Below are 11,726 nucleotides of genomic sequence, written 5' to 3' on the forward strand. Positions count from 1 at the left end.
TGGAAACGAACACATCTTCACATGCATTGACACAGCGAGTCGGTATCTCGTCACATACTACCTACGACGCCGACAGGATGTCAACACAATAATTCCCCAACTATTCAAAACCCTAGCCGTCCAAAACAAACTCCCGATCGCATACAGAACGGACAACGCCAAGGAATTCACATCGTCACATGCCAAGGCCACGTACAGTTCGCACTGCATACAGCACATCACAAACACGCCCCATCAACCGCAAGAGAACTCAATAGCAGAGAGGATCAATAAGACGCTCTTCACAAATGCGCGCGCCGCATTACACCACGCCGATCTCTCACCAAAATTCTGGGAAGATGCAGTACGAGATGTAGCCTTCAAATACAACATCATGCGGCATAGCGCCACCCAACAAAGTCCATGGAAACTCTGGCACGGACGCCCAGCCCACATGACCCGCATCTTCGCATTCGGGCAAATCGGCACCGCCCCCATACACGCCCACAAAACTAAACTACAAGGGCGCAGCGAACCCGCAGGATATATGTACCCCATATCGGAAACCCACGTCATGACCCTCACCATACACAACCCCCGATACCGCATCATCAGGGCGATCGACTTCCGACCGTACGCCAGGCACCAGGACCCCAAGGACACGTCCAGCCGAGCTTTCAATGTCACAACCCCACGACACAAAAAGCGGCAAGGCACGCGCACACCAACAAGACACAACCCACCGCCCAGCAAAATCGACGCCACCACCACCGCTCCCCGGCACGTACAAGCAGCGCGCAAATACCCGGACGCCCAACAATGGGCAGCAGCACACAACGACGAGCTAGACACCATAGACAAACAGCGCACTATCAAATGGATCCCAGCGACAAAAGTGCCGCCCAATGAGAAGCTCATCCGATTAACCATGACATACCGGTACAAGCGCACACCCGACGCCAAAATCGCGAAACGCAAAGCCCGTTGCTCTATACGAGGTGACCGCATGAAGGCAGGACAGCACTTCGACCCAAAGAAAACATCCACATTCATGGCCGAAAAGACATCTGTACGCACCTTACTCGCAATCGCCGCAGCAAACCAATGGCCCGTACAATATATGGACATCACCGCAGCATACCTCCACGAGTCCCACGACCAAAAATTCCCCGTCTACGTCTGCCAGCACCCACGATTTGACGGCACAATGAAACATCCCCACCAAGCGGGACAGCTTCTCGGCAACCTCTACGGAGGCCGTTGAGCGGGACATCGCTACACATCCGGACTGCAAGAACACCTAAAATCGCACGGCTACCGTCAATGCGACAGTGACCCCTGCCTGTTCAACAGCGCCAAGGCTGACAGCACGCTGCTCCTCACCATCAGCATGGACGATGTTTTAGTCACCGCGTCGCACAAAGACCTAATCGACGACCTCCTGGCCACGCTGCAGAAGAAGTACACCATCAAGAACCTCGGTTTTCCAACCACGTATCTCGGTTGGCAGATCAGACGAGATGCACAAGGCAGCATACACGTATCACAGCAGCAGGCCATCGAAACCATTCTCCAGAAGCACAACATGGCCGAATGCAACCCCAAAACCACACCCGCGCCGCAAAAACCAAACAAAACAACACTGAACAAGCCGGCACCCATTTCCCCCACCCTAGCCAGCCACTATCGCTCCATCCTCGGAGACCTGAGATATGTCGTCGACAGCACTCGATATGACGCATATCATACCACTAACCAGCTAACAAGACACAGCCAGCAACCGACCCATGCAAACTGGCATCAGCTCAAATGGTTACTACGGTACCTCAAGGGCACCAAAGCCCAAACCACATCCTACCACGCCAGCTCATCCGTCTGCCTCCGAATTTACAGCGACGCCGACTACGCAAACGCGAAAAGTCGCAAGTCACTCACAGGAATTATCCACACAATCGGGCACTCACCGATAGCATGGACCTCCTCTCCGCAAGACGTCGTGGCCCTATCCACATGTGAAGCTGAATATATAGCTGCCTCCCGCACAGCTCAACAAACACTATGGCTCTGCCGACTGCTCGAGGACATGCAGCACCCCCAAAAACACGCAACCACCATCTTCATAGATAACAAATCAACGATCCAGATAGCCGAAAACTCGGCCCCCACACGTCGCCGCAAACTCATCGATGTGAGGCACCACCACCTCCAGCACCACATTCAGAGCGCGAACATAGCAGCAGAGCACATCCCCACCGTGCACAACCCCGCCGACCTGTTCACCAAAGCGCTAGGCCCCATTCGGTTTAAGGAGCTGTGCCAGATCATCCAACCAAACGGCACCCGCAGCCCGGATCCAAAAGCACACCCCAGCTCCACATCCGCGCGCACCCCTCAGCGTCCCCCGGGACTGACGGACCGCAAATCTCTTCATCAGACGCTGAAGGGTGCACGCGTCACGGACCGCAAGGACAGACTGTCCGCATTACAGTCTGTCACACGCGGTACTTAGACCCACGAGACGGCGACGACGAGTAAAGACCGAACCTTGAGGATTACGACTTATCAGGTAAGGAAGGATCGGTCGTGTGGCAGGCGCATTTGAGGAGAACAAAAGAAATAAAATTATGCATGGGAAGATTCCACTTTCAAGGATGCAGTACCATACAGGCAATCGTGCAGTCATCCGTGGGACGCCTTTGGACTGAAGCCATCTTGCGCAACCTGTTGCAGATCAATCGCGCCCTGGGGCGCCTCCCTTTGCAGGCCTCCAGTACCGCTTGTAGGCCGAAGAGCCCGGGATATCCCACAAGCCGTCAGTGGCAATGACAAACTTGTAGGAGCTTCTTTCCAGTTTGAAGGTGCGTATTTCGGGCTCTGGGATGCAGCCGTACATGCGCATATCCCGGTCTTCTGTTGTGCCGCTCACCGCGAGACCCTGTTTCGCTTCTGGGTCGACGACGTATCCATCCCTGATCCTACCGCCACAAGATTCCACTCGCTCCGCTTCCGCGGCGTCGGATGGCCTATACATCGGACTAAAGTACGCCACCGTGAATCTCCATTGCCACCTCTTGCGCGAGACACAACAAACGGCAGAATCACCCACAGTGGCTACTACAGCTTCAGCGTTCCTTACCACTACCACCGACGCGGTCGTGCCGCTATGGGCGCCGCATGGCGTAATGTCCACTGCTGCGGTAGTTTCTCGGAAAGCCGCTCTTACAATGTTCGCCAAAGGGTTTTGACCATCCATCCGAGCAAGTCGCGCGAGCGCACTCTTCATTTGTTGGGAGGCAATAGCACTTGCATCGTGACCTTTTGCCCCATGTCCATCGAAGACGCCGACGGCGAAGAAACCTCGAGCCCTTCGTTTGATGAACTGGTAGCGCCCTTATTCGATGACTGTGGAACTGGTACATGTAGCGTGAAAGCGCTATCCTGGTTGGGCATTTGGTCCGCTTCATGCATGCTTCCCGTGACAGTGTTTTTGGCGCATCTCGCTGTCAGCTTATGCGACAAAACACTTGGCGCAGCACGACTTGTTAGGACTGGGAACAACGACCTTAGGAGAAACAAAGGTGCTGGAGCTTCAGGTAGTGTGGTGACTCCTTTACTTTGAGTAGGGCATAGAAGTACATATATACTATCCTACTGATCCCGTCGTCATAAACCTGCGAACTGACGACACAGTACATCCAGGTCAGTTGAAATGGCAGGAACTGGCCTGGATACTTCATAATGGTCGCTAGACATATTGTTACCAAATCGGGCGATTTTCTACAGTGCGAAACTATCCGTGATTCAAGTGTTCTGTCCTGAAGCATTCTCTTGCTCCATCCAGAGTCCTAGTGCATTTCACCTGCGTAATCCTAAGCATGCTGGGCACATCTCAACTAAAACCTTACTAAAGATGTTCATGTTGAATCTAATGGATTTGTTCCCTTTCTGCAAGCGATGCGAACGAGACTTATAAATGAAAAGCAGATGAAGTACAAGAGATTCCACTGGAGGAGTTCGATGGTTTGGAAGCGAAGTGACGGTGCCGATAAAGACAAAAAAGATATACGGCTGCTGTTTGGGACTGAAGAGATAAGAATGAATGGAACGATACGATCCTGGTTACGTAAAGTTGAGAATCCTAAGCTGAGCACAGTGATGTTTGTTTTCTGTGTGTGCTGAAGATTGAAGGGATGGAGGGAAGAAACAAAGAGATGTAGTAGTGTTATGTATTTGTGTGCAGAAGAGGAGGCGAAAGAAACGCAAGGTAATATGGGGAACCAGAGCTGGACACGAAATTGGCGGCGAACGCAGTACGTTGAAGCCGAAAGGTGGACGAAACGTCCACCGTGGGTGAACGTATCAGAAGGCGTGGAGCTGGAACACGGCGGCAATGACGAAATAATGATGATGACATATTGTGTGATTACGCGTGAGCACGCAATGCTCCCGTTGTGGTGGAAGGCGCTCCACAAACGGGCACCTCAAAGCCGAGAAACATCGCTGCGTGGCTTTCATCCAGAAGAGCGGTCTGTAGATGGACTGAGGCCCTTTTGAAATCAGTCCGTCCACAAGCGTCACATTGGCGTTCTTGCGCTGAAAAACGTGATACCTAATAGCCAGTGGCACATCGGCGATTCGCACGCTATCCACGTGCCAAGTCGGTTCAGCTTAGCCGAGTTCGTCCCTTCAGTCGCCAAATGTTGAGCGTACATCTGATTTGCTTGCCAGAGTGTGCGCGGATGTGTGATTACAGTACAGTACCTTGAATGGTCGACCTTTATTGTAACTAGAAGGGGAGCCAGGGCGCAGAAGCGGACGGCCCTTAATGGAGAGGTGCAAGAGATGCGTGAATCCGGCGGCGATTGACGGATAGGGCGGTGTATTGACGGACGAGAGAAGTAAGAATCGTGCTAATTTGAAGACGAGTAGAGGTGGGGCAACTTCCAGTACGACTGGATAGAAAATCAGAGACGAGTTGGAGCCCTCTGACCGTACCCGAGCCGATACGCCCGTACACGTCCCAGATCATAGGGTGTAGATGGACGGATGTATGCGACGAACAAACGTCGCGGTATGTACGTTCTTTTGTGCTTGCGGCTTGCAAGATTTTTTGAGAGGAGGAGCGGGAGCGCAATCCAGTATTGCGAGAGTGAGGACTGACAACTACATCGAACGCGTGGGGATGCTCATCAAAACTGGGATCGTGAACATAAATGTCAAGGCGTCGTTGATCGCCTTCCGGCTTATGGGCATCCTGTGGAACGCGCCATTCCGAGCGAGCGTTGATGCTGCAGTATTGCAGGGATAAAAGCTTATAGAGTAGGTTGCGGAGGGCATTATGGCGCCTGGTAGAACCGTCGTCGCAGGAACATATCGTCGCGTGATGGCCGTAGGTATCGAGTGGCGGGAGTGGACGAGTCCGGGACTGGGTACGGAGGGCACTGACAGTGCAACTCGGGCATTCTTGTGTGCCATTGAAAATAGGGGTACCGAGGCGAAGTTCGATCATTGTGATCCAGATCAGGGGAGCGACGCACGCGCCAAGGTCGGACTGTGGCAGGGCTGAAAAGGGCCGAGCCGAGCCAGCAGCGGAAAGAGACTGAAACCGTACTCGGGTTCGAACAGCCACATCGGAACGGTCGCCGGGGTCGGGCGGCAGGAGTTTGAATTTAATATCCATAATTCGCTCTGTGAGCCGGTGTTGCAGTTCATGAGGTGAAGCAGAGTCCGGGAAGTGGTCACGCCCGGTAAGGGAGTCCAAAGTGTAGTCGGGTTCCAGCGGAAAGCGATCGTTAAGGGCAGCGAGGGACAGTACCTTCGAACGTACATGTCTGTTTCGCGATTGCAGAAATTCACTGATTTCGCGAAGTCTCGAGGACCCAGCGCAACACCGCAAGTGAAATTGAAGTATTAAACATGCGCTCAATAAATGCACGTCGACGTAGCAGTAGCCACACACACCAAGCCGCCAGCCTTGACTACAAGAGCCCAAAAACTCACTGCAGCACGCTATGAGCCGGCTGGAACGCCTGAAGCCTCCTTACCGTCCGTGGCACTTCCACAAGTGCATACGTACGAAACGATAGGGCCCGAACTATGGGCTACGAAGGTGGATCTACGCCTGGGCGCGAACATCTTCTCGGGGTACACACTCTGCAGGCCGTGCATCCAAGGACGGGGCCCCCCCTTCTTGGACAAGTTAGGATACCACGCCGCTACATGCGCAGTTGGAAACGGCTCCACTAGAAGGCAAAACAAAATGAGAGACCTATTGTACACCGTATTGCGCAGCTATCCACTCCTATGCTCAACGTCGCGAGAATGGACGTTCCCATCTAAAGCGCACCTGCCGCCTGAAGAGCGCCACAGGCTTGATATTCACGTGAACGACGGCAGCATAGGAGAACAGCCAGTGGTACTGCACGTTACAGTGGTCAGCCCGCATAATGCCCGATACACGATACACCAACGCCGCATCCAAAGCAAGCGGCGGAGCGGCACTGAAGGCTGAAGAGGGGAAACGCTTGAAGTACAACACCCTTTGTTCAAACAACGGGTTCGCTTTCGGTCCCCTTCGGCATGGATATCCATGGCGCCCTGGGCCCGTCAGCCAGGGTTTTCTACAAGAAAATATCAGAAATTAGCGCCCATAGACGGGGCACACCCCCCGCACACGAGTATGAAAACCTCTTGTTGCGTTTAGAGGTCACACTCCAGAAACTTAAAAAGCTTCAGCAGTTAACACGAGAAAGCTCCTACCGCCCATGCCGCCATAATTTGCTGACAATGGGCCGGGTTAAGGTGAACAGCCAATTGACACAAGAATAAAGTCTTCTCTCTCTCTCTCTCTCTCTCAATAAATTGCCTGGCCACCAAGTGTTGATCGAGACAATGGAGGGAGGGAGTGGAGAGGCTTATTGTTGACCAAGGAGAAGCAGAAGAAGAAGTAGAGAAACTTTGTTTTTGTTGAAACGGACTTGCGCTCGGACTTGTACACTGAATTGTGCACTGTGCATTGTAACGACGGCCACCCACGATTGTCCTTAAATACCGGACCAGGACTACAAACTCGTCGCCCACCTTGCTCCCCAGTTTTTATATCATCTTCGTCAACTCTTTCTTTCTCTCTTTCTTTCTTTCCTTCTTTCTCTAGCTGTCCGTGCCGTCCTCTGTGAGTAACCCTCTTCTGTGTCATTACGTATATCCACAACTGGTGCTGGTAATTACTTAATTACGTCTCTTCGTGAGACGGTGTGCTCCAACATTTGTGACCCTCGCCCAACTCGGACTAGCGAGGAGCTGGTTGAATAAAGGCCTGTGTGCCCCATTATTTCCCACAGTTTTAGTGTGAATTGAGTGAATTGTTGACAAGTACCGAAGTTACCTTCCGAAGGTACCGTTGGCATGTACGGCAACAATGAACGTAGAAACGCTACCTTCGAAGGTAGGAGGTACAGGTGTTGATAGAGAGAAGCACAGGTAGGTGAGTTTTAAGGGCTTCCCACACTAGAAACATATCTTCATCTCTACCCCTCATCGTGAAGCGCTGATAGTGAGCGGTTTTACGTGAGAAGCAAGCATACATTACACTAGAGAATGGTAACCTACTCACAACAATCTTCCACTTGACCCTAGAACAACAAACTTGTCACAAGAGGAACTGGTTGTTCTAGGGTCACGTGAACGATATTCCTTCGACGGCTGAGCTCGGGCAATGCTATACTGTACAGACTGTAATACAAATGTCCCGTAACGATATGTAACATGTTACTGTAATTACCTTTGGACGGTACCTGCCGTTCCCCATCAGTCTCGTAAGGGTTAATACACGCCACTGCTTCCAAGCCGCGGAGATACACCGAGTGAATTTGTGCCATGTCTGTACTTCTGCAAACATGCGCATCGCGCCGCGCAACACCCTCACTTTGCTTCGCTGCTGCTCCAATACCATTCTCACTCTCTCGTTCGCCTTCGTTTGCTTCTAACAAGCGCTTTCTTGGCTTCCAAACGTCGCCCCGTTCCGTTCATCTCCGCCGCAGTGTAACACATTCTACCACATATCAAACCGCGCCCTTACGGACACCCACTTTCTGAATCATGCCGCAGAACGACAACGGAGCCCCACCCAAAGTTCAAGGTACCTACGTGCGAGTCCGCAAAAGTCTCGTTGTGGATGGAGATACAGTCCGTGCATATCCGCCAAACTCTGAAAAGGCAGAATCACTCCGCATCCTCAGCTTGGACACCGAAGAATCGTTCAAGTTTGGAAGCAAGCCGTCCACTCCATGGGGAAAGGCTGCGAAGGATTACGCCAAGCAATTCTTTAGCGATCAAGATGAAATCATCATCGAGTTTCCTGGCAACGAATCTGTGGAAGAATGTCTCGTCAAGTATCGTGGAGCCTTTGGAAGATTGCTAGTTTGGATTCATCGCCTGGACGGTGTCGAATACTCAGAACATATGATTCGCTTGGGCTATAGTCCGTATTATAACAAGTATGGAAACGCCGAGTTTGAGGCTCATCATCGACGTTTCATGTTGGCTGAGCGAGATGCTCAAATGATTGCAATAGGTGTCTGGGACCAGCAAAGAGTGAATGGTCGAGTCATTCGCGACTATGCTAAGTTGTGTACGTGGTGGAGTTTGCGCGCAGGTATCATTGATCGTTATCGTGCCAACAGGAAAAGCGGCGTTGTTGTGTACAACACCAGGAAAGATTTTCAAAAACTTCGCGAAGAAGCTGAGAAACGCACCTCTGTCACAATCTTTACCGAAATTCGGGACGTTCGTCGTTCCTCAAGTGAGGAGGGTAATGTTAGCGCTACTGCTAGTATAGGGACCGATGATCGCCCAGTGCAGATCTACGTCCCAGATGCCGATTCGAAGGTGGGAGAACAAATTCTCGAGTTGTTTCGTACGCGATATATCGGAACTGAATATTCTCCGCGCCGCGGCTACTGCTACCTGAGGGGTGAACTGACCACTGCTGGAAATGGCGTCAGAATGACTGTGGAAAGAACGTTCGATGTCATGGATGAACTTTGGATGGCTGATGAAATGTACGCTGTGTCCACGGTTGTTCAACAAGTTGAAACACGGCAAGAATCAAATGGAAGCAAGCGCAGAAAAACTGATACGAAGGATTCTGCCGAGAACCCTTCAGAGAAAAAGAGAAGGGTTACATCCGGAGCCGGGCGGGTGCGTATCTCAAAATTGTTGCCAAATCCAGTCGGGATTGATCGAGGCAACGAGACTGTAACGCTTGTCGCCACTGGAGGTGAGGTTAATCTGAGAGGCTGGCTGCTTCGCACTAAATCAGGAGCGCGAAGTTCATTGGAAGGATCGGTTACTCAAGAAGGAAAGACTATTAATCTAAGTGGTAACTTGAGGCTTGCCAATACTGGTGGCACTGTGATGCTTATTGACGCTGCCGGAGTTGAAGTTCACGAGGTGTCCTACAACAAGGCGGATGCCACGGAAGGGGCAGAAATTCGTTTCAATTAGCTTCCATGGATTTGTCCCCGTCTTCCAATCAGGATGTGATCCAACATGAGTTGGCTCTCTCCTTATCGAGCGCTTTCCTGTCCAGGAATGTGTTTCGTGGAAGCCATGTTTTTTTATCATAATCCAGCCCTTCTGACTCACAGGCGATAGTGCTGCTCTTTAACGGAATGCTACCGGCACACTCTCTGAGAGAGTCTACTTTTCGCCTTTCTGTGTAAACGTGAGTCATGAATTATTTCTTAGAACGACATAATATGTCGCACTCTGGTGAAGGTGAGAGAGTCTGCCACTCGAGAGGTTATGTGGTGTTTATCTACTTGTCATCAGCAGTACAGACATCTAGAAAGAATTGGCCTGAAAAATATTCAAACGAGAGCCCAGCTGGGACAATTTATCGCAGAAGCAGAAGAGACGCTACGATAAAGAGGAAGAAGGTGTATCCAAGCTTTGGTTGAAACTTCGGTACCATGTCGGGCATCACGTTCACTCGATTCATACCTTGTTGAAGAACAGCTTAATACTAGATCGCTCAGTCCCAAGTGGTCAGCAAGGTGGAGTTGGTCCTGTTCAAAAAGTACTCCAAAGACGAAGAGCGCCCATGGAACGTGTAGCATTGTTCAGGCGGTATATCATATCCCTCTTTATGAAGATAACGACAATGCCATCTCAAGGACAAAGTATCCCAATTGGCGTAGTGTGCTTGAACAAATCTTGAAATGACGTTCTGATCATTGTTGTTGTTCAAGTCCCACATAAGTTGTACCATGGCTGTATAATTGACGTTCGAAATGGCTCTCATAAACATAACGCCTGAGTTGAACGGGGTTTCATATCGTTTATTGCATGGATTGTCGAATCCATACGCAGCGAGAAAATCAAAAATGCTTGGCCCTTGATTGAAGACGTTCCATAAAATCGTGCCGAAGCAAGATCACATCTGAGTCAAGGAATACAATTTTGTTATATTGTTTCAACGCGTGGATCACAAAATGTAACTTTTCACACAAGGCGCAGTTGTAAGCATCCGGATGCGGACAGGTGCAATTTGTTGGAACAAAGCGAACGCAGTTGCATCGCTCACAGAATGAGTGGGATGTGTTGTCAATATGAATGAAGTAAGTATGATTTGTGCGAGATAGAAAGGCACAATTGTGAGCTATCATGTGCCAGTCGGATGCTTTTGTTCGGTTGAAAGCCAGTGTAACAAGTTTGAAAGTAGATTTGTTTTCAGAAAACCATGGATGAGAAAGCATCAAGCCTTTTTGCAAAGCAGCAGGTCCGAATAAAGCAACCAGAACCATGACCGACGCCATACAAAGATGCAACAGGCGCAGCAATGAAGATGTGGAATGAGAAGAAGGCAAATGAATGAACTCCGATGAGCTCGAAAGCATACTATACCCGTTTGCCATGGCGAGAGTGTGTTACAACTGCAGATCGATAGGTTGTTCGCAAGTAGTGGACAAGACGTTTTGTTCATGACGGCGTGCTTTATGTTACAAACGGCATCAGATGAATTAGGTGGTATTGTGCATACGGCGTGATTGAGGATGCTTAGCGCGGAGTGTGAACGCTACAAAACAGAACGTTGGAAAACGGGTGGATGCAAAGAGGAGATGTGGAAGCGCCACCCATGTCTCACGGCGCTGTGTCCTTTGGGAAAGCGCTTCCCTTTGGCGTGGAGGAAGAAGTGATGAGCGTCCGACATGGACGACGTGATGTATTATTAGTTGTACTGCTGTGTACAGTATCTACCGTTGGAAGCTACACGAAGAGCACGGCGCATAGCGGCGTGCGGCTGTTATTGGGTACAAGTTTGATCGGAGCCATGCAGTGTAAGCTTCCAGGGTTTGATATGCAACTCTCACAGTGTCGGGCCATGTCATGCCATTTGTGCAGCGCGGGTGCGTGGAAGGCTAATTAAATTAATATCGTCGATAATAAGTTGAGATGATCTCACTATAACGTCTCACGAATACCTTTCGCTTTTCATGATGATGATGATGAGTGGCAGGGAGCACAAAGTGCTCATGTTTTCCATTGTTTCTGTACATCAATCTAGATGCTGCGTACTGGCGACTTACCGTTTTCCGTTATTCTGGGCCTATACAGAGTACAGTTACCCCATCGCTGTAAAGTGAACACGTGCTGCTCATGCAGGTGGAACGGTGGCACGTGAAATGTACTCGGACACACTTCATCTACATTTGGTCAGTACTTTCGGTACATAAAACCACTGCTGA

At 50.6% G+C, this 11,726-nt stretch overlaps 2 protein-coding genes; both read left to right on the forward strand.

The window, feature by feature from the left end:
• Positions 1–7,854: 7,854 nt before the first annotated feature.
• Positions 7,855–8,073, forward strand: CHC_T00001043001 (hypothetical protein). Its single transcript, XM_005718302.1, has one exon. It carries the CDS (start codon positions 7,855–7,857, stop codon positions 8,071–8,073), a length of 219 nt encoding a protein of 72 aa, XP_005718359.1.
• Positions 8,074–8,076: 3 nt separating this feature from the next.
• Positions 8,077–9,718, forward strand: CHC_T00001044001 (hypothetical protein). XM_005718303.1 is given in 2 exon segments: positions 8,077–9,483; positions 9,484–9,718. 1 exon segment carries the CDS (start codon positions 8,077–8,079, stop codon positions 9,481–9,483), a length of 1,407 nt encoding a protein of 468 aa, XP_005718360.1. The 3' UTR covers positions 9,484–9,718.
• Positions 9,719–11,726: the final 2,008 nt, after the last annotated feature.

The sequence above is a fragment of the Chondrus crispus genome, genomic scaffold (assembly GCF_000350225.1).
Source record: "Chondrus crispus Stackhouse genomic scaffold, scaffold_390, whole genome shotgun sequence".
NCBI classification, from domain to species: Eukaryota; Rhodophyta; class Florideophyceae; order Gigartinales; family Gigartinaceae; genus Chondrus; species Chondrus crispus.